At 50.7% G+C, this 22394-nt stretch overlaps 2 protein-coding genes across 2 annotated transcripts; both read left to right on the top strand.

Annotated features, from left to right (window-relative positions):
• Window positions 1–4934: 4934 nt before the first annotated feature.
• Window positions 4935–9634, top strand: POX_f07485 (Phospholipid-transporting ATPase DNF1; the record flags this gene model as incomplete). Its single annotated transcript, XM_050116283.1, has 3 exons — window positions 4935–5408; window positions 5514–8686; window positions 8743–9634. The coding sequence occupies 3 exons, from the start codon at window positions 4935–4937 to the stop codon at window positions 9632–9634; spliced, it is 4539 nt and encodes a 1512-aa protein (XP_049966422.1).
• A 4118-nt stretch (window positions 9635–13752) lies between these two features.
• On the top strand, window positions 13753–21808 carry POX_f07484 (uncharacterized protein; the record flags this gene model as incomplete). The annotated part of the gene is made up of 6 exons (XM_050116282.1): window positions 13753–13775; window positions 13849–19954; window positions 20032–20130; window positions 20198–20277; window positions 21002–21140; window positions 21467–21808. 6 exons carry the CDS (start codon window positions 13753–13755, stop codon window positions 21806–21808), a joined length of 6789 nt encoding a protein of 2262 aa, XP_049966421.1.
• Between the last annotated feature and the right edge of the window lie 586 nt (window positions 21809–22394).

Raw genomic sequence — 22394 nt, 5'->3', positions numbered from 1 at the left:
CTGTCACCGAATATTGAGACCGTTCTGTCCGTTCTCTATACTCTAAATGGGTCTCACAGGCTCTGTATGCTAGCAGATGGTGAACCCGAATTAGGAACAGCCTACTGTATGATGGGCGGCAACGATTTTTGAGATGCAACACCTTCAAAAGAGTGGGGGCCCGAGAATGCTCCACGGCACTGAAACATGTCCCGAGGAATGCTATTCCTCTTGCCGCCAGCCGCGACCGAAACGTGCCTCAACTTTGGCTTCCTTGAAGTGGTTGACTGAGTGGCTGAACTACTCAGGTATCAATCATCGAGACACCCGCAGGTGCAAGCTTGCGAGGTTGCGATGCGTATAGCGACTGCTCAGTTTTCCAGCACAAAGTCAAGATTTTGTTCAGAATATGCAACACAGATCGAACACCAGGGCCATGTGCCCATGCAATAGCCGTGCTAACTATGGAACAATGTTCAATTGGTACTGCTCCTTGTATGGTAGAAAGTCGGTTGATCTGACGCGCGTCGCAGAGCGACTTATTGTCGAACGGGTCAATCTGATGCTGCCATGGCTCAGTCTCGACCACGCTACGCAAAAGCTACGCTGCCAAGCGGCACTTCGAATGAATGCTAGTTCCGACAGGGTTGTGAGAAAAGGGGCTCATACAACCCTCGGACCCAGCATGTGCCACAGAACCGCCTGAGGGGGCTGTCATCCAGCGGGGCACCACGCCAAGGCGATACTCAAGCGCGATCGGAAATTGCGACCGCAAACAGAGCTTTGAGACGTGAGAGGTGGACTGCTATTGTCTTTCAACATAGTGATGTGCGGACTGATGCTTTTCAGAGTCACTAGTGTAGTCACTGGTCAGTATTCCCCCCAGTACTCACGACTCCCTGCTCACGGAGGTAGTATTTCAAAGTCGCTGGCCTGTCCCTTTATGCTAACATCAAATGGACCAATCCGGCATTGGACTAGTCAGGGGTAGTCCCCATTCGGCGCTTCGAACCGCATGATCGAGACCGGAGTTGGGCAAAAGAGACCAGCGCCCAGGAATTATTCGAAAAGTTGAGAGGATATGGGAAAGGAACCACAAAACAGAACCTTCCTAGAGCAGACGGACGGCGTTACGTCCCAGAGACAGCATCCGCAGGCATCCGCGACATGGAAAACTTCACAGGGGCTGGTTGATGAGGGGAAAATAGAACCGAAGCGTAATGTGAGGCACATCGATTCATCAGACGAGATGAGCGCTGGGCACTTGGCATATTTGGGTGTGTCCGACGATGCCGATCCGATCGTCAACCCTGCCCGCCTGGAAATCCAACCACGTTACCAAGCGGCTTGGAAGATGGATGGGTCGAGTCCTTTTGCGATATGTAGCAGACTCGTGGCACCATCTACAGGGCGACACACAGCCAGAATTGAATGACCATCTGAGCAAGGCACCGGAGAACGGCGGAGAAAATGAAGTAGAAAGAAGATAAATCCCCTGGTGAACCCATCACCAAATGATTCTGCTTTCAGCCCCGCTCTAGCGTGACGAGACTCAGATTGGCGCGACAGCTCCCCCATGTAGAAGTCGGCGACGCTTCGAGAGGATCAGAAAGATTCCCAAGTGGAGCTTGAATCCCACGCCTGTATTGCGTTGCAAGTTTGCAACGCAGCCCTTCCATCGCTTGGTGGTTTCACAGGTACAGTTCCACCTCCCGTCCGCCCCGCTGCTCGATTAGCAAGCAGTTTCCAAGTCCCGTCGGAATCGGGGCCCCCTCTTACACTGCTATTTCCGTGTCATGAATAATCAGCAATGTCCATTCATCTTGAGATATTGCCATCCAATAATTCAGCGACGCAGCATACATACATCAAGGACATGGAAATGGTACCGCAGCCCCTGGTCACCGAGCCAGGGGCTCAGTCTAATTTGTACTTCATCGTTCAGCCATCATCTCGGGAAATGTGTAATGTGAGTGACAGTCGCACTTGTCCATCCCGTCCAAACCGATTCATGCTCTACCTTAGAGACCGATCGCCACGTAGGTACACGGGCAATAGTGCATTACTGACATAAGTGCATAGTAGTAGATGACTGTTCGATGACCCATCTAGGGAATTCGCCTCGGCGCGGAAATAATCTGAGGTCATCATCCGCCCCACGCCGGCATGTCGGAGCCGTTGACGTGGATACCGTATTGACAGATCCAGCAGGGTATTGTCAGTACCACACGCCAACATCTCACGACGTGGAGATCAGTATCCATCGGCACCTTCATAGGCGCATATCCAAATCAGTAAATCAACCGGTGTCATTGAGATTGGCTTTTTGACTCTATGACTAGAGCACTGCACTGAGTCACTAGCTACCGAGTACCAGGGGAGGTACTAAGTGGTCACATTATAGAATACAGTCTGTATCTCAGCGCAGTACCTCATCATACAACCTACAGTCCTCTACATGCTCATACCTATGCTAAAGCAAGCGATGCGCTCCAAGCTGCAGAATGAGCCATTATGATTGATATGTATACATCGTCCCTCGAGCTGATTTTCCAGTGTTACTAGTTCAACCCTCACAGTATGCAGGAAATGATCTATTCGGACGCGGTGATTCGAGCTGGGTGCATGCCATCATTTAGGGCTGAGGTCCCCGTCCGCTGAAGGAGAGTCTGGCCAGCCTGGTCTTCGCCATCCAATCCGCTTCATAAGTGAGGTCACTTTTCCATGTAGACCGCAACACGCAATCTGAAAGAGGGTAGTCTTTTCTTACTGAGATCTCGACGGGGGGATGAAGTCATGTCCCCAACCGACGGACTGGCGAGATACTTCATCAGATAGATTGCGGCTCATCGGCTTGCGTCTGGCTTTGAAGGTTTATTCAGCTTGGAGAGGGCTGAAAGCTGACCGTTCGCCCCCATGGGCTGAACCTCATGTGAACCTAAATCTCTCCTTCGCCCGGGCGCTCAAGTCGTTTGAGTTACGCTCATTCAGGATCAAAGGAAAAGGAACCGGTGCCATTGCGTGCAGCGTTTAGTGTCCGTCGACTCGATCTTTACCGATGCCTTGAGCTCACTTGTGAAGTCGACAGAGTCAAGTGTAGCAGACGTTCTTGCAAAGGGAAGAGGTTCACGGAGGGGACGGAACATGTGCCCCGGTGCCCGACGACCATCGGAGAATTGCCTTTTGAGTTGCTGCACCGCCCTCACTCCAGTACTCCAAGATGCATGAGACCGACAGCCCACATATGATGTCGAGTACACCGTGTCCATTCATATTTGTCCCTAAACCAAACAGTCTCAGACTCTGCTGATCACACTGTGAATCATCCAAGTTGACGGAAATAATGCCTTTGATCGCCCCGGCACGCGGGAGCGCAGACTACAACCGGTCCCCCTGCATTATGTGTATCGACGGCCTTGTTGAAAGTCCCAAATCAAAAGCTGATTTGAGATAAGACGTTCCAACACGTGGTCCGAATATATACCTCGTCGCCACATGACAGAGATTTATGAGGTGAACCAGAGATTGAGATCAATGAACTCTGGATTACCACACAGGACTGGGGCGAAAACAGACTTTGTGAGGCTGTAACCCAGAGTACTGTCTGTAATACCGGATATACGACGATCTTTTCGTCCGACTCCGAAGGGGCCGCGGAGCCGGTGCATAAAACCCAATCTAATAATAATGAACCGTCCAGTATGATTATCACAAGAGTTGGGTATGTATAACACCGTCTGGCAGATTTGGGCTGGGCTTGTCATATTCGGGTCGTGCATTCTGCATAATCATAATATTGCATCCGCCAACTGGGAAATAACAATGTGAGCTCATAATCGTCGTCACGGGGGCCATTTGATTTGGGGGTTCAGAAAGACTGAACTTGCGAAAGATCACAGTGTCCGACTCGTAGTGTTCAATCAATTGTATTACCCCCACCCTTCCTGCTCTCTCAGATTCTTCAGATGAGGAGTAAACACGATGGAATTCTTTCGTGGTCATCCGTGACCGGATAAAGAGCATTTACGTTTCCCTTGTGAACAGGATTCGAGCACGCTGTCTACTGCAACATTGGCAGCACCAAGGCTGCAAATGGAGGGGGTGATGACCAAGCCGACAGGTAAGCACTGGGAGCCCGAACCAGCTCCCATAATTTTGTCCCAGCCAGTCAGGAAGTTCGCGGTGAACCCCAGCGGCAGCCAGAACAGGGAGTGGTACTGGGCCTTCGTACAGTACTGTACGTAATACATACACCATACACACTTCCATCACCTGAACTGGTAATTTTCGGAGCCTCCTGTCCCAGTCAATGGCAGGACGGAGGTCCAGAATTCAGATTAATCAGACCCGTTCCATACTTGTCCTGCCCAGGCTGGCGCTGCGCATCTGCTTCTTCTATCGTTCTGAACAACTACGGTCGCTTCCCTCCTCTCCTTCGTGGCGATCGACTCCCATCACCCTCCAGTTCCACCCCTTTTCGTCCACCTTGCTCTAATTCCTCGGCACGATCAAATTCATATCGCATGGTCTCCTGTGGGTGAACTGAAATTCTCGATTCGTCCTACCGCCCGGATCTTCACCATTGCGGATCTACCACCCGTTCCCTTGACTCCGACCGTTGAAACCACACCATCCCTCGATCCCGCCATCATCCGTTTCCCCTAGCTTCGTGATCCCCTCACGACAGCGGATAGCACTTTTCAGTCTCAGTGGGTGATCATTTGTGGCTTTGCTGGGACTCGCAATTTCGTCGCTTTTGGGAAGGCCATTAGACCCTGATCAACGGGCGGCAAGATTGGAAGCTCCTGTTGATACAGCGAATGCCCCTTCGCGCTGGACCTGCCGACAGCCGTCTTCCCCCCCCCCCCCTCCCAAAAAATAAAAAGCACGACGAACACCACGATCAAGGATCCCCATTCCACTTATATGTCCCCTGGGGCGCAAGTATAGCCTAGATGGCCCCTTTGCAATTTACAAGCGACGACAATACCGAGGGTGCCCTTGGCGTGAACAATGACATCCAGGAGGTCAGCAGCAACATCTCAAAACCAACAAAGCGCCAGCGATGGGCGACGACGCGCCATGCCGGCTCCGGCGGGGTGAAAAAGCGAGTCTCAATCATCGACCGGTTTCACAAGCGCACAGAATCGAGGGATGAGAAGCGCAAGTCGACCACACCAAGCAGTGCCGCCGACACTGCGTCCACGCATGTGGACGAGACTCAAGGCTCAGGCCCAAATCGGACCATCTACTTCAACACCCCAATCCCAGAGAGCGAGCGAGATGAAGATGGGCGGCCGATTCATATCTATCCACGCAACAAAATTCGCACCGCGAAGTATACGGCGCTGACATTCGTACCAAAGAATGTTTGGCTACAGTTTCACAACATTGCGAACATATATTTCTTATTCGTGATCATCCTTAATGTATGCGCCCGTGCTGCGTTCCCAGACGAGGATGAAGGGGGTCCATGAGCGGTGATGAGACTTGGATCGAGGAGCGAGTGCTAATCTCTGTGTTCTTTGATGTAGTTCTTCCCAATCTTTGGTGCCAACAACCCCGGCCTGAACGCCGTTCCCCTGATCGTCATTATTGTTGCAACGGCAATCAAGGACGCTATTGAAGATTGGGGTCGGACGGTTTCCGATAGCCAGGTCAACAATTCTCCGGTCTACCGACTTGTCGATTGGAACAATGTCAATTCCACAGAAGACAGCATTTCCACGTGGCGCCGAATCAAAAAGGCCTCCACGAGGGGTGCAATTGCTACGTATCGTTGGGGGAAGAAGGTTTTCACGAAGAAGAAGCCGCAAGTAGAGGATTCCCAGGATGAACTACGCCGGCCCTCTTATCTCACCACCGCCGAGCCACGGGCCTCGATCTACTCGCACCGTGACTCTATGGCTGCGGACGCTGCTATCCCGATGACTGCCGTCTCTCCCCCCGCAGCGGAAGTGCGAGAAGATTGGCCGATTCCGAATAATCCGGAGACCAAGTATCTTCACCCCGATAGCGCCGCGCGAGACAGTCTCCTTTCGCCCACCTCGCTTGATAGGAAGACCGGAAGTATCTTGGACAAGACAAAGGTGACGCCCGGCACTGCGCGGTTCAAGCGAGACCACTGGAAGAGTATTCAAGTCGGTGACTTTGTTCGTCTCTACAACGAAGATCCAATTCCCGCCGATATCGTCATTCTCTCCACCTCGGACCCGGACGGAGCATGCTATGTGGAGACTAAGGGTCTCGATGGTGAAACAAACTTGAAGGTTCGACAAGCTCTCCATTGTGGCCGACAGGTTCGACACGCGCGGGATTGTGAGAAAGCGGAGTTTACGATTGAGAGCGAAGCACCTCACCCGAATCTATACGCGTACAACGGTGCCATTCGATGGGACCAGCGTGACCCAAGATATCCCGACGCCCCTCGCAAGGAAATGGTTGAGCCCATCACAATCAACAACATGCTCCTTCGTGGTTGCTCCTTACGCAGTACGGAATGGGTTCTTGGAGTCGTCGTTTTCACCGGTGGCGAGAGCAAGATCATGCTGAACTCTGGCGCGACCCCCGCAAAGCGTGCTCAACTCGCCAAGGACTTGAACTGGAACGTTGTCTACAACTTCATCATCCTCTTCATCATGTGCCTTCTTGCAGGTATAATCAACGGTGTCGCATGGGCCGCCCCAGACAAGTCTCTAGACTTTTTTGACTTGAAATCTTACGGCGGAACGCCTCCCGTGACGGGTATCATCACATTCTGGACAGCCCTCATCCTCTTCCAGAATTTGGTCCCCATCTCGCTTTATATTTCATTGGAAATCGTTCGTACAGTTCAAGCGGTGTTCATTCACAGTGACATCTACATGTACTATGAGAAGCTTGGTCTCTACTGCGTGCCGAAATCATGGAACATTTCCGATGACGTGGGACAGGTGGAATACATTTTTTCGGACAAGACCGGCACCCTGACCCAAAATGTGATGGAATTCAAGAAGGCAACGATCAATGGTATGGCGTACGGCGAGGCATATACCGAGGCTCAAATGGGCATGCGGCGCCGTGAAGGCGCTGATGTTGAGAAGGAAGCCGCAGAGGCTCGCGCCCAGATCGCTGCTGATGGGAAAAAGATGCTGGAAATGTTGCGCAACATTCACGACAACCCATATTTGAAAGATGAGAACCTCACTTTTGTTGCACCAAACTTTGTTGCGGATATCGCCGGCCAGTCTGGCCAGGCCCAAAAGGCTGCTGCGGAGCACTTCATGCTTGCCCTGGCGCTGTGTCACTCTGTCATCACGGAGCACACTCCCGGTGACCCTCCTCAGATTGAATTCAAGGCTCAGTCGCCCGATGAGGCTGCTCTGGTTAGCACTGCTCGGGACTGTGGGTTCACAGTCCTTGGTCGTGCTGGCGACGATCTCTTGGTGAACGTCATGGGTGAGGAACGGACCTACACAGTCCTGAACACACTCGAGTTCAATTCGTCTAGAAAGCGTATGAGTGCCATCATTCGCATGCCGGATGGCACCATTCGTCTTTTCTGCAAGGGAGCCGATAGCATTATCTACTCCCGTCTCGCTCGTGGCAAGCAGCAGGAGCTCCGCCGTCAGACCGCGGAGCATCTTGAGGAGTTTGCCAAAGAGGGTCTTCGCACTCTGTGTGTTGCTGACCGTCTCTTGAGCGAAGAGGAATACCAAACATGGAACCGCGAACACGATATTGCCGCAGCGTCCATCACTGAACGCGAGGAGAAAATGGAAGAAGTTGCCAGCCAGATTGAGCAAGAGCTCATGTTGCTTGGTGGTACCGCCATCGAAGATCGCCTTCAGGATGGAGTGCCGGATACCATTCAACTGCTTGCAGATGCCGGAATCAAGCTGTGGGTGCTGACCGGTGATAAGGTGGAGACTGCGATCAATATCGGTTTCTCTTGCAATCTTCTGAACAACAACATGGACTTGATCGTTCTCAATGTGCCTGAAGGCCAGCGTGAGGTAGCGCTGCAGGAACTTGACAAAAACTTACGTACATTTGGTCTCACTGGCTCCGATGAAGAGCTTATCGCTGCTCGTAAAGACCACACTCCACCCGAACCGACCCATGCAGTCATCGTCGACGGTGAGACACTCAAGATGATGCTGGATGACGAATTCAAGCAAAAGTTCCTCCTCCTTTGCAAGCAATGCAAAGCCGTCCTGTGCTGTCGTGTCAGTCCGGCACAAAAAGCCGCCGTGGTCAACATGGTTCGACATGGTCTCAACATCATGGGTCTCGCCATCGGTGACGGGGCCAACGACGTCGCCATGATTCAAGAGGCGGACGTGGGTGTCGGCATTGCTGGTGAGGAAGGTCGACAGGCCGTCATGTCTTCTGATTACGCTATTGGACAATTCCGATTCCTCCAGCGCCTGCTTCTGGTGCACGGCAGATGGTCTTATCGTCGTTTGGGAGAGTGTATTGCGAACTTCTTCTACAAGAATCTGGTCTGGACGCTTGCCCTCTTCTGGTACTGCATCTTCAATAATTTTGACTGCTCGTACCTCTTCGACTACACCTACATTATTCTTGTCAACCTTGCTTTCACCTCTCTTCCGGTCATTTTCATGGGTATTTTCGACCAAGATGTTGATGATCGTGTGTCTCTTGCCGTGCCCCAGCTCTACATGCGAGGCATCGAGCGCAAGGAGTGGTCGCAACTCAAATTCTGGTGCGTATTCTAAAACAATTTGTTTCTTTATAGAAGTCAGCTAATCCCCTTTTCAGGTTGTACATGTTCGATGGATTGTTCCAGTCGGTCATATGTTTCTTTATGCCCTACATGCTATACTCAGAGGGAGACTTTGCCACTGAAAGTGGTCGCACTATCTCTGATCGAACTCGAATGGGCGTCCTCGTTGCTACCGCTGCTGTCATTGCCAGCAATGTCTACATCATGATGAATACCTACCGATGGGATTGGCTCACTTGCCTGATCAATTTGATCAGCTCGCTTCTCATCTTCTTTTGGACAGGAGTCTACTCCTCTTTTGTCGAGGCCGGTCTATTCTATGATGCAGCTCATGAGGTCTATGGTGCCCTCAGTTTCTGGGTTGTATTGCTGGCAACCGTTATGATTGCGCTGCTTCCCCGCTTCCTTTACAATTCTGTTCAGAAGGTGTTCTTCCCTCTGGATGTGGACATTATTCGTGAGCAAGTCACGCTTGGCAAATTCAAACATCTTGAACAGTATGAGGACTATGTGCCTCCCAACGTGGGCGGTGCTGCGATTTTGGGAGACGAATCGGCTACTTCCTCGGATCTTGGCAAAGCCGTGGAGACGCCAGTTAAGCACGACTCTACGGATCCTAACCAACCTACCCGTTACTTCACTCCGTCTCCACACACCAATGGCCATAATCCCCGCAGTCAGAACGGTAGCAACGGTACCAATTATACTGAGAGTCTGGATCAACGCCCGCTGCCGCAGTCCGTGGACTATGTTCGGCGTTCCCACGACCGCACCCGCCACTCCTTTGAGAGATGCCGGCAAAGCTTTGAGCAAAGTAATGACTTCACTTCAGCAGCTCGGCTCTCGCGTATGGAATCAAGTCACACCCAGCGGTCCTATCAGGATCCTTTCCAGACTCCTGACGAGCATCCTGTGAACATGATGTGAAAACTTTGCAATTGATGGCCTTTACGATACTCTGTTGCCCTTTTCTTTCTGCGTGGACAAAACCATTCGTCCGATTTTCTGGTTCATCTCTTCGAACTTATTAACTCTCACATCTTCATGAGCAATATGCTGTGTTGTTCCTTGTCTCAACCCTGTCCTTGTCTTTACTTTTCATTCGACCACTTTTCTTTCTAGCCTGGATATCCCCTTTATAGAAAGCAGGCGTTCGGTGTACTGTCTTTTGGACAGAAGCTTTTGGCGCAAAGATTCTTGTTTTGTTCATGGTTCTCCCGTTCACCAGCTCTCATTTCTTTATTCTTTCTTATTCCCTCTACAGCATGGTGGTTCTTCTGACAGTATCGATGTACCGCACTTGTCTCACCCTTTCTGTTTCATAATGTTTCCGTCACCACGTCCATGTACAAAAGCGCTTCCTTATCTGGCCGCTCTGCATCAAACGAACACCCGTGGTGGAGTCCCTTGCATTTCGGCCCTCTTTACTCTTTGTTGATGAACGTCTGCTGGGCTCATCTTCACCTTCTTTCTATTGTTTTGCTTGTTTCGTTGGTTTTTTGCATATTTCTTTTGAGTCCCGCTCCATAAGGGCTTGCCTCCCTCGAATGACATGAATTTCCCTATCTATTCAGTTCCTTTTTTTTCTGGTAAATGTCAGGACGTTGCTTAGAGAACATGCACATGCCAATATGACGCTAATGGATGATGCGGCTCCCAGATATGGAGATAGAACAGGACAGAGCCTCGGGGTGATAGTTGCCACCTGCTCGCTTTACATCAATGCCTTGGCCATCCCACTATCCTCCTTCATCTAGGCTCATCATCTATCAAGCAGTCGAGGACGGGAATTTTCTATGCAAATAGGTTTCAATACTCGAATTAAGATCATCTAAAGACCCGATCGGTAGTAGGCTATGCCATATAAAACAGCTACTATTCAAGGAACCAATGACATACGAAATACAGGAGACTTTTCTTTTTGAAGCAATTCACCAAGGTCTATATCTATTCATGACTCGCCCCAGTGCTCAATTTGAAGCCCTAGCACTTATTTGGTTAGGGACATTCTTCTTTAATATTATTTTGAAATGAAATGAAACGCAGTTATTTGTTTGGTCACGCGTGGAGCAATATTGAGGTGAGCGATACGACTAGTAGGTTCTCAAAGTCCCAGTTAGGAAGGTGTATGGGCTCATGCAAGTCCTTCGAGTCGTTTTGGTCCATGCCAGCTCAGCATGGATTTTCAAATTTCAGAATCTAGCAGGCAGGTGTCCACTTGAGCGGATGTCTGCATTCATGTGTAGGTGAGGTATTGATTTCATTGTATAAAAAGCGATGTCTTGGTTTGTAATGGACACCATCCATGGAGTTGAACATTGTGAATATATAATTTGCCGCTTGGAAGGGAGCTTCGCTACTTAACCACATGGGCTGGTAGGTAAGGTAGCCTGTCCGTGCGGGAGGCGGGGGGAAGTAGAGCAACCTCAATACTTCTAATAGTTAGATCCGAGTTCAAGTCTTGGGTAATAATCTAAATAAAAGTTCAATATTCTTATAAATTAGCCTTTATAACTCAACGGTAGATAGAGCAGAATACTGTTAATATATTGATAGATATTCGATTCATCTTGAGCCGGGAGGCACCGTTAATTACGCTACATGTAAGTGTACGTACATACCTCACGAACGTTTCAAGCGGGGAATCTCCCATCGAGCAAGAGAATTGTTCCAGAAACATTACTCTGAGCGACATGTGGGCGTACAGACAATCTAAGGTTAGTGTCGAGACTTTCGTATATCAGAATTCCAGATGTCAAGTTCAAGTTGGACTGTTCACCAAGGCCCTTTGAGTAGAATGTAGAAAATCACATGGCCTGTAAGATTGAACAAGATAATACTTTGGCTGCTACCCAGTCAGTCGATGTGTCCAATAACCAGCTTCCGACGTGAGACGGGTAAGGAAAGTTTCTCTTGATTGTTAAGCCATATAGAAGATTTTACATGTATGGTCGTAAACGCTTAACAGCAATTCAAATAGCAATCTCTACGGCAAAATATCACGGATTGAGAGGAACCTATCCAGATGATAGAATGTCATTTTTAAAATGATCTGGAGAAACGCCTGCCGGCCATAGGCCACCGCCTTATATCATTGAAGAAAAGTTGTCGGGGCGCCAAAAGTTTACGAAGCCATTAGTAGCGGGTCATTTCCTTATTTGGTAAAAGTGAGGCGCGTGAACGCGTGAAGTGACTTTTACACCGCCTTTACAGTTTTGCCGACGAGCTAGATTCTGCCCGCTTTTATGTTTCGAATAGCTCTTTTTCAAGCCGCATGATGCCTCGAGCGACTGAAACCCCTTCAAGGAGGTTGGAGAACACTTGGCTTTGCTTGTAAGAGTACTGGCCGGGGTTGAATCACTTCTTAAGAATCTCGCTCGTTCTATTTTTCGCTCTCGTTATTGCTCAGAAGAGGTATGTCTAGGGTATTTGCTCCCTTCAGCGCCTCCATCCGGGAAGCCTTCTGTGCTTCTACAGTCCCTCTTCAAGCACGTATCTGATGATTTCGCGTATAAATGTAGATTGCCAAAAGAAACCTGCCTTCTGCATCAAGCCGTGCAAGCATTGAATTAGTTCTGCTATTGTATGATCGACCGCCCCCGTCTGCATCCATTGCCAAGTCAGTTTCGTTTCATCTTTGACCAACCACAAATCTTCCTTGTCTGCCCTTTTATATCTCGAGACACGACATTCTGTGGAATGGAATCAAGGCTCTTACTGATGGCTATCTACCACTAGCTCCGGAAAGAGTTGGACGGCTTTTCTCCGACTATCGTCGCTATCTCGGTCAACTTTGCGTGCGGAATCGCTTCTATTCCATCTTTAAGCACCAGCAGTCTCTTCTGTCGGCCGCTCATACGTTAGGAGGCAATAACCCGTGAAATTTAAACCCAGAAATTTCGCTTTATTCTGCTACAAAGGGTGTGCAAGCAATAGAGTCTATCCTGCCCTGAAAGTTTCGCCACCTGGTTCTTCTTCCGCCACGAGATCGCTGTCGTCATATCCTCAAAGCACTATCAATATTCTTTCTACCAGCTGTTCATTTTTGAGGAGGCTATTGTTGGTGAATGTCGAATCAAAGAATTCGTGCTTCAAGCCACGCAAGAATTGGGACTTTCCCGGTCTCGGGATCTTCGCCGCCTCGATCCTCTCCTAAACTAGATCGCAGCCGTCACATCTCCGAACATCGCCTACTTGTATTTGAGGAGGTGGTCTTTGGTGCAAGTTAAGACACAAGGGATTTACCGCCTGACGCTGCGTTTCACACAGGCATTGCGAAGTTCCTGGGTATTGAAACTATCGCCGCCCTGGTCTTCTTCCGCTACGGAATCGTTGTCGCCGTACCTCCGAACACCTACAAATCTCTCTTATCCAGGAGCTTGTACCAGGAGAGATAGAAGTGAGTGAATATTGAACTATAGTATTCCCACTGCCTAGTGCCATGACTGACTTATATAAGTATTGGGATATCCTAGCTCTTGAATAATCATCGCCTTCTATTTCTTCTGCCCCAGAACCATTATCGCTGCGTCTCTCAAAGCGTATAAGCGCGTATTATCCGCGTGCTTGTATCTGAGGAGGCTTGATTCTGTGAAAAGGGATTCAAAGGATTTACGCCGCTTTTTGCCGCGACTCTCACAAACATTGGGAAACTGCCGACTCTTGAAATAATTACCGCTTCCCTCACCTTCCGCCACAGCATCATTTCATTTCTGTCTTCGATCGTTGTCCATTTGTATCCGAGGAGACGAGATTTGGTGCCAGCTGAACCAGGAATCATCTCTATCGCTTTCCGCTACAGACTACACGAGCATTAGGTGGATATCTTTGCTTTCAAAATCTTTGCTGCATCGATCTCCTTCCGCTGCAGGAACGCGATTGCGGTACTATCAGAGGTCCTCAAAATTTCCCCTACCGCTCCTCCTCAGATAGTAAGAACCTCCGGGTCACGACAACTGAATTGCGGTCGAAATCGGAAGATGCACGTGACCTTTTCTTCTTCTTCTTGTTCACCTCAATCTCACTGATCAAGCGACACGCTAGAGATGGAGTTTGTGGATGCAATTGGGTGAGTATCAGAAGTTCTCATTAGCAGAAGTGACATTTTTTTCCACTTTGCTGACAAACCTGCCAATTTTCAGGGAGCTCAAAGCTCTACCAGAAGGGACACATATCCTTTGTCCGCGACAAAACGAGAATGATTATGGACGCTACGATGACCTTTCTCAAGTACATGAGAATGGAAAGAGTACCCAAGATATTGTCACCGAGGCCAGGTTGCGGAAAGAGAAGTTTCTCCTCTCGATGCGTATTCTCGCCTACAATTCCGAAGGAGTGGAAGAAATGCAGACTTGGATGTTGAGCAAGTTGGACGCATGTCTCGAAAAATGCGACCTTTGCATCAAACATTACTATACCGGCAAAGTTTGGCTCATGGACCAGTTGAAGGAAACCTATCAAGACGAAGATATCGAGGAATTTGCCAGGCGATTGAACGGCTGGGATGTGAAACGCATTACGAGAAATCTGGCAACGGCTACTGCCCAACTGAAAGGTGTTTCTCCAGAGGAGATCAATCTCAGCATCTTGGACCGGGCTGCATTGCTGTCCATATTCGAGACCTTGAGTTGTGAAGCGATGCTTCAGAGCGATCAACTTCTTCAGGAACATTTTGATGAGCCTTTCAGACTGATACAATCGAGAAGGTCTCTGAAAATCTCCGACTATGTCCCCGCAGTTACTCGCTTCCTCTTTGATTCCAATCAAGCCCGTAGTTTCTGGGCGATCTCTACTTGGACCCGGTATGGTCGACCTCCGACCCGCGAGGAGTTTGACTGGGCTATCCGAGATGGGCTCTTGAGTGCACTGCAAGCCGGGTCACAAGCCGCAAATCAAATGCCACAGCAGCTCGCAGTAGTCCAGCGCCTGTGGCGGGGAATGCAGCTCATTGTTCGAAAGTTGGACAAGGATCAGATCACACATCATCTACGAGCGCTAGACATTGATCCGTGCCGTCTTTCTGTGGATCATCTACACTTACAGACCCCGGGGCTGAGATTCCTCATGAACACCATTCAACTTTTCCTTGAGAAAGCGCCTGGTGACTTCTGGGACGCAATGCAGACCATTTCTCCTCAGGCCATTGTCGAACAAGTCTTTGCGAACCCCCAGTTCTCAGCTTTCCTCATGCAAACAGCGGACGGAGAACCCTATGAGAAATCTGCACTGAAAGACATGCTTTCATGGATCGGTCCATTCTTAGCCTCTCTCAAAGGTCATCACCAGCCCTCCGCCTGTAGGTACTTGGCTACGCTGCTCGTACAGCAGCTCCAAGACCTCAGAATTCCAAATCTTGCCCGGTACCATTGTTTCCACGTTGGCCTGCAGAGCTTGCTCACGACTCTTCGTCGATTTACGGACCATGAGTCTTCCAGAAGCTCCGTTGATAGTGTGGTGCTGAAGGAAACCATGGATGTCGTCGCCGTCACGATCAACAATATCCTGAGTCCCCCATTATTCACCGTTGAGCAAAAACGCCAAGAAGAGATCAGATCCCTGTGCATGGACGTCGTTCGCAACACTTTAGCTCTCGAGTGCCAATCTTTGAAGAGTGACTACGAGGTCATTCTGAGGCACGGTACTCTTTCCCATGGCGTCTCCACCTACTCGGCCACTGTATGGGAAGCAGTGATCAAGCACCTACGGCAAGAGAACCCCGACCTGTCGACGGCGACGCTGCTTGGAGTGCTCCCTCTTGTTGGCCTGGAAAAATTCCCGCCCAAGGGTGATGGAAGCGGAGAGAAGAAGCACTTCAACATGATCTACGACCACTTGACTCGCTTGTGCTGCCAGATGATTGAACGGCTCGCGGAATTCTCGCCGGAGCATCTCATGCCCCTGTTCCGAAGCCAAGACACAAGTAGTGCGTTGATCTCAACATTGTTCGCTGCAGATCTAAACACCTACCAAGCTGCCGTGGATCTCATCAAGAATGTCAGCGGTCAATTCGCTCGACGAGATGCTATCTCGTACCTTTTGGAGACCTCCTTCACGACGACCATGTATGGTCTCAGTTGGTCCTTCCGGCGCATCTCCAACATGAAGACGTTCGCTCCTGCCCCGCGAATGTTGCACACAGGAACCGATATCGTAGAGATTCTTTGTAACAGCCAGTCAGGTATGCTGCGTACACGCAGTTTCGTGGACCGGCGGGAAATCCTGTCGCTTCAGAAACTCTGGGAGTTTTTGTGGCAGGCCTTGGCCACCATCTTCGATGAGACTGAGGCGTGGCACATGCGTGGCAATGACAAGGATGTCATGCTGGATTTCTGCCGGGATACCATTCAATTCGCCAACTCTCTCTTCGATCAATATGGTGTGTTCTTGGGAGCAGTGGGGGGTTCCGATGTGGCTCAGAAGGCTGTCTCTGAGAATTTCATCAAGTCACCCACAGCCACCATGAGTGCTATGGTGAAGTGGCTGCGTTTGAAAGACGAGTATTTGGCTACTTCGCTGGTTGCGTTGGTATCAAAAATCCTCAGGCGGCTGGGAAGTCTAGAGGTGACAACAGTCCAGGCAGAAGCCCTAAGTTTCATTGAGGGAACTGCGGTGCATGGAACAATCAAAACAATCCTGACCAGTCGCGACAAGGCAGAACTCGTTCGCTCACTTGAGGCCTACACCAAAAAGCCTGTGGTCACTGCCTCCACGGCCTCCCTAAAAAGGCAATCATCCATCACCTCGTTTGCTCGTCGCCCCACCAATCTTTCTTCACCTTCTTCACCCTCCTCTCGCGTTCCCAGTGACGACGAATTCGAAGATATTCCTGACGAAACCTTCTTGGATCTTTCTCGCTCTGTTGAATTAAACAAAACTCGACTTGCTCTTTCTACAAAGCAAAAGCCTCAGGCCTCTCCAGCCATGTCTGCTGCACTGCAGACACGGGCTGGGCTGCCGAAGGCTGTCATCGCCTCACGGGCGACGAAGAGTGATGTCAACAGTGTGCTTTCCTTCCGCGAGAAGCGTGAACGCGAAAAAGAAGCCAAAAAGAAGCGAGACCTGGCAGAGTTAGCCAGACTGAAGAAGAACATGCCTCAACGTGGGGTGGCAGAGCAGACAGCCGAGCAGGGCTCTGGCCTGAAAGGTATTGGTGTGAAGGGTAAAGATCATTCGATTCTCTTAGACAGCATGATGGTTTCGTCTGGCTCGGACACCGATACTGAAAGTGAAGATGATTTAGATCAAGAGCTCTTCGGTGCGAAGCCCAAGAAGACAGATGCGGCGCCCGAGGTAAAGAAAAAGCCGCCCCAACAGGAGCCCTTCAAGAAGAAGAAGCGTCAACGCTCAGTAAAGGATATGCGTGCCCGTCTGTCCCCCGATCTTTCGTCCCTCCATCACAAGATTCTGTCCTGGGACTACTTCACAGAAGGTGATGTCCCCACCGCTGATCGCACGGACTACACTCTGGTTTCGAACACGTTCCGCTCCCCCCAAGAGTACAAGAAAACATTCGAGCCTCTGTTGGTGCTTGAGGCGTGGCAAGCGTTCCAGGCCGCCAAAGAAGATGGCGCATCCTATTTCAAGCCGTTCGAGGTCAAAGTGATGACTCGTTTGACCGTGGATTCCTGGATTGAGGCTAGCACCGTGCCTCTGGGCCAAAATACGAAGGACCTTTACCTCGGCGAGGGTGACCTTGTCCTGTTCTCCAACGACGCCCGTCCACATGAGAAGAAGGATGTACCCCATATTTTGGCTCGAGTCTCTGCCGTCAAATGGAAAAACGGAAAAATCGAGGTGACTTACCGCATGAATCCTGGCCAGAGCAAATTCCTTCAGACATTTACCGTCGGTTCCACTGCCTTTGGTGTCAAAATCACCTCTTTGACCGCCGTGGAGCGTGAATTTGGTGCGCTCATGGCCTTGGAATATTACGATCTTTGCGAGGAAATCGTGCTGGCGAAGCCTTCACCACTCCTCACGTACTCGGATACCACCTTGCGACCCTTGATTGAACACTACGAGATCAACCGTGCTCAAGCCAAGGCGATCAAGTCAGCCATGGACAATGATGGCTTCACCCTCATTCAGGGTCCCCCCGGTTCTGGAAAGACGAAGACAATCACCGCACTTGTGGGCAGTCTCCTGACACACAGCCTCAACAGGGCTGCTGTAAGCATAGGGCCTCCTCGTCCGAATTCGTCTCGAAAGATCCTGGTTTGCGCACCAAGTAACGCCGCCGTGGACGAACTTGTGATGCGATTGAAGGATGGGGTGAAGACCCGAAGCGGTCGTTGGGAGAAAGTATCTGTTATTCGCCTCGGAAGAAGCGAAGCTATCAACCCCAAGGTGATTGATGTCACTCTCGATGAGATGGTCAACCGACGACAGGAACAAATCACCGACGACAAGAAAAGTATCGATGTGAACAAACTCTGCGATATGCACAAAGCAACGGATTCTGAGTTCAAAGACCTGCGGGCCAATATTGATGACTGCCGAGCGCGAGGCATTGAACCACCCGATGAGTTGCGACGTGAATTTGAGTTGACAAAGAAGAAGCGAGCCCAGCTGAGTAAAGATATCGATATGGCCCGCGACCAGGTTGCCGGTCTGGCCCGTACCGCTGATATGCAGAGACGCAAGATCCAGCAGTCCATCATCGATGGTGCCCATATCATCTGTACTACACTCAGCGGTTCCGGTCACGATTTGGTCCTGAGCATGAACGTGGAATTTGAGACAGTCGTCATCGATGAAGCTGCTCAATGTATTGAGCTGAGCGCTCTTATCCCGCTGAAGTATGGCTGTTCCAAATGTATTCTCGTGGGAGATCCCAAGCAGTTGCCACCCACAGTCTTGTCGAAGATGGCTTCGAAATTCCAATACGAGCAGAGTTTGTTCGTGCGCATGCAGAAGAATTTCCCGAAGGACGTGCATCTTTTGGATGTTCAATACCGTATGCACCCGGAAATCAGTGCCTTCCCAAGCCTCACTTTCTATGATGGCAGACTTGAGGATGGCCCGGACATGTCCAAGCTTCGTGCTCGCCCCTGGCACCAAAGTGAGCTGCTTAGCCCGTACCGATTCTTCGACGTGCAGGGAATGCATCACAGTGCCGCCAAAGGGCACTCATTGGTCAACTATGCCGAAATCCAGGTGGCCATGCAGCTCTATGAGCGGTTGATCACGGATGTCAAAGACTTTAACTTCGAAAACAAGATTGGCATCATCACGCCTTACAAAGGCCAACTGCGTGAGCTGAAGAGTCGGTTTGCTGACAAATATGGTGTTGAAATTCTGAGAATTGTCGACTTCAACACCACCGACGCATTCCAGGGTCGTGAGAGTGAGATCATCATTTTTTCCTGCGTGCGAGCCTCCAATAAGGGCATTGGTTTCTTGTCTGATATCCGTCGAATGAATGTCGGTCTTACTCGTGCCAGATCTTCTTTGTGGGTACTCGGCAATTCTGCCGCTCTAATGCAGGGTCAATACTGGAAGGGCCTCATCACCAATGCTCGAGAGCGAAACCTTTACACCGAGGGCAATATCGCTCGGCTCCTTGAGCGACCCCAGTTCACGGGCTACAAGAATGTCGAAATGGCCGACGTCGCTGCAAGCACCGCCGCATCCAAGTCCGCATCACCGTCACAGCAATCTGCTCGCTCCAGCGACTCGCCTGCTGAGGTCGCGGCTCCTCCGGTGGCTCCCCAACCAGTGGTGGTTCCCAAGCCAGTTGGTCTCCCGACCCCTCGTCCCGATGGACCCTCTGGCGGTGCTGCTGGTCTTGACGAGAGCAAGGCCTGTGGCATTTGTGGTAGCAATGAACATTTCACCCACAACTGTGACAACGATGAAGCTCAGGCGGCCGCGCGTGGCCAATGCTTCCGGTGTCGCGGGTTTGGCCATAACAAGATGACTTGCACGGCTGTGCGCTGTCTCGAATGTGGTAAAATCGGCCATCCAGCCATCAAATGCGCTGGAAAGCCACTTCCCCGGCAGGAGAAGGCTCGAATCGCCCATGAAGAACGCCGTCGTTTCGAGTACCAGAAACAAAACGCCGAACGCCAGCGACAGCGCCAGATGGGTGGTCATGATCCCAAGATTCCGACGATCGCGGTGAGCACCCAGCCAACTCCAGCCAGTACTGAAGGCCCTGGTACGAAGCGCAAGCGACCCGAGGCGCCTGGTGATGGCCAAAAGGCTCCACGGCTCCAACCAGCCAAAAAGTCCCGGCTCCTTCCTCCGGTAAGTTGACCTGTGAATCGTATTTCCTGCTTTTATCATGCGGAGGTGAGCACTTGCAGATGCTGACTGTCTCCTAGGGTCTCGTTGGTCCAGCGCCTCGCATTGTTCGTCCCGGGCAGTCGAGCGTCAAAAAAGCGTCTCCAGGTACCGAGGGGGCGAACGCGAACAACACCCAGGTAAGTCACAGCGATTGCGTTCCTTCAAACAGTGAAGCCATTATTCACCACATGCTCTTCTTTCTAGGCGCCTCAGCCTGCTCCCTCGAACCCGCGGCCCCTGTCCCGAAAGAAGCCAGCGGATCCGTTCATTCGACCCAACCGAAAGTAGGTCGTCTGTCCAACAAAAGCCTCCATAGACAATCGACCATTTCTCCATGGCGGCTTTGGCTTCTTCCGGGCACTTCCACACCCCGTTCAATTCCCAAGAAGGGCCGCTTGGGGATTGCACCATCATACGATTTTTCTTTTGTTCAATGTACCAACTTCCTCCTGTGTCACACCTCCTTTGTCACCGTTGCTCTGGTCCTCATGTACAATGTGAAATTGGAACCTCCGTTCCCCCTCTCTCTCCGTGTGTGGCATCTGTGCGGTATGCTCAGACGTCTTGCATGTCGTCTGAGATTACCGCAGAATTTGCTTTGTTTTGACCCTTGGCCCCAGCATATCATGGCCAGGTGGCAGATTTCCCTGGCATGATCATTGGCGCCTTGGATTTGTTTGAGTAGAAATTACAAAAAAATATGAAAAATGAATACTGAATCAAACGAAATTCAATCTACGAGCGTGGCCGAAGGCCTGTATCGAGAAAGATGCCCGAGGTTCCCTAGCCGAAGAGAAGGAGCCCCTCTGTCTCTCATCCCAGAAAAAGGAGTGCAGATGATGTCGCTGGAGTTACAGAGCAGGTCAAATGTTGCTCTGCCACGCCAATTTTGGTTCCAAATGGTCATTGACGGCCATCTACTTGTGCGGCGCTCGCTGATGAAACAGACTCAATATTCTACCCTAATTGAAAACCATATCTTTCTCCGTCCTAGCTGCGGATTTCAAGGCTAATCAAGATCTCTCCATTGCCACGCTTGACGTCTACTCCTGCAGGACTGGTGGCGTATGTCGAAGTGTCAGACGGCAAGGGTCGACCTTTCGCGTCGTCGGACAGCACTCGAGGTGAGAATGTTGGGGGTGGCTATGTATGTTTCCATTTTCGGTAAAAGGACCAGCTTTCCTCTTAGACACGGCCATCAACGACTCTTCAATGCAGCTGCGTCCCACGAGTACATCCTGACACAGGCAGACGATTAACCATGAGATCTTGACTGTAAGAGCGGTCGGACGCTGTTCCTCGGCTGGTCTTTCGGGTTGGTGCATCCGGAAGTCACGTTGCCCTTGTCCCGGTCACAACATTTGATGGATCGATCCAGCCTCCCCCGGCTCCTCTTTCCACCACCGACACCCCCGGAACAATCTGAAAAATTTGAATGAAAAGAAATGAAATCCATACCTCAACAATTGTTAGCCTGCGTCGGCCAGAGATGCCCTCGCTGGCTACGCAAAAGGTGTTGCTGGGGCCGAGTTCCACAAGGAGCGCAATGGAAGCTCAAGCCTCTCCCTCCCCACGTCTGGTGGAACCTCCTTCGAGCTGCGCGGAATAGTGGAGAATGAGATCGACTGGATCGGCGTCCGCGATGGTCTCCCCCGAAAAGAGTGGAGTGTATCTCGTCAAAAGCCTATCGAGAACTTTGGATACCTCACATTATGCGGACGCCGCGTGCACTCTGTTTGCGTCGAGAGCCACCTCCAAGCCAGCCTGGACTTGATGATTGGGTTTGACTGGATCAACAACAAGAAAGACTTTTGATCTTTCAATCCCTTGCGCCGCATCGTGAGAGGAAGTGGCTACGGGAACCCCCAGACGGCTGCTGCTCCCCTTTCCAAAGAGAGAGGGCACTCGTTGACCCGAGGATGCGATTCTCAGAACTGGAGAAAATGTACCCGTCGCACCACCTTGCGGATGGCTGGGTTTGATAAAGAACAGTTCTCATCATTTACTGATTGGGGGTCTCTTGTCGAACGCGCCTCTTTGACCATGGTTTGTTCTCACCAGGACACATTCATTGATCACCTGCAGTCGAGCGAGGAGCCATTGAAGGGGGGGGGGGGGGTTGGATGCCAGCCAAAGTATCAATCTGACCGTCGGTAGTTTGCCGGCTCCACCAGCTTGCTGTGTCATATTGCAAATTCTATGCGAACTGGCCGCCAACCATCTGTCCCAACCCAAAATACAGTAAAGACGCAAAGGTACCCTACTACGTTCGATGACGCCGCTGCGAATGGGCCGAGCAAACCGGGTTGCGACCGCAGTAGACGATTGACTTTTTTCTTTTGTTTAGCATTGCGAAGATGGCCGTAGCTTATTGGACTCCTCGATTCCAAGAGTTCGGCCC

This window comes from Penicillium oxalicum, chromosome VI (assembly GCF_001723175.1).
Source record: "Penicillium oxalicum strain HP7-1 chromosome VI, whole genome shotgun sequence".
In the NCBI taxonomy this organism is placed as follows: domain Eukaryota; kingdom Fungi; phylum Ascomycota; class Eurotiomycetes; order Eurotiales; family Aspergillaceae; genus Penicillium; species Penicillium oxalicum.
Note: the sequence above shows the minus strand (reverse complement) of the source record. Positions and strands in the feature narration are given on the sequence as shown.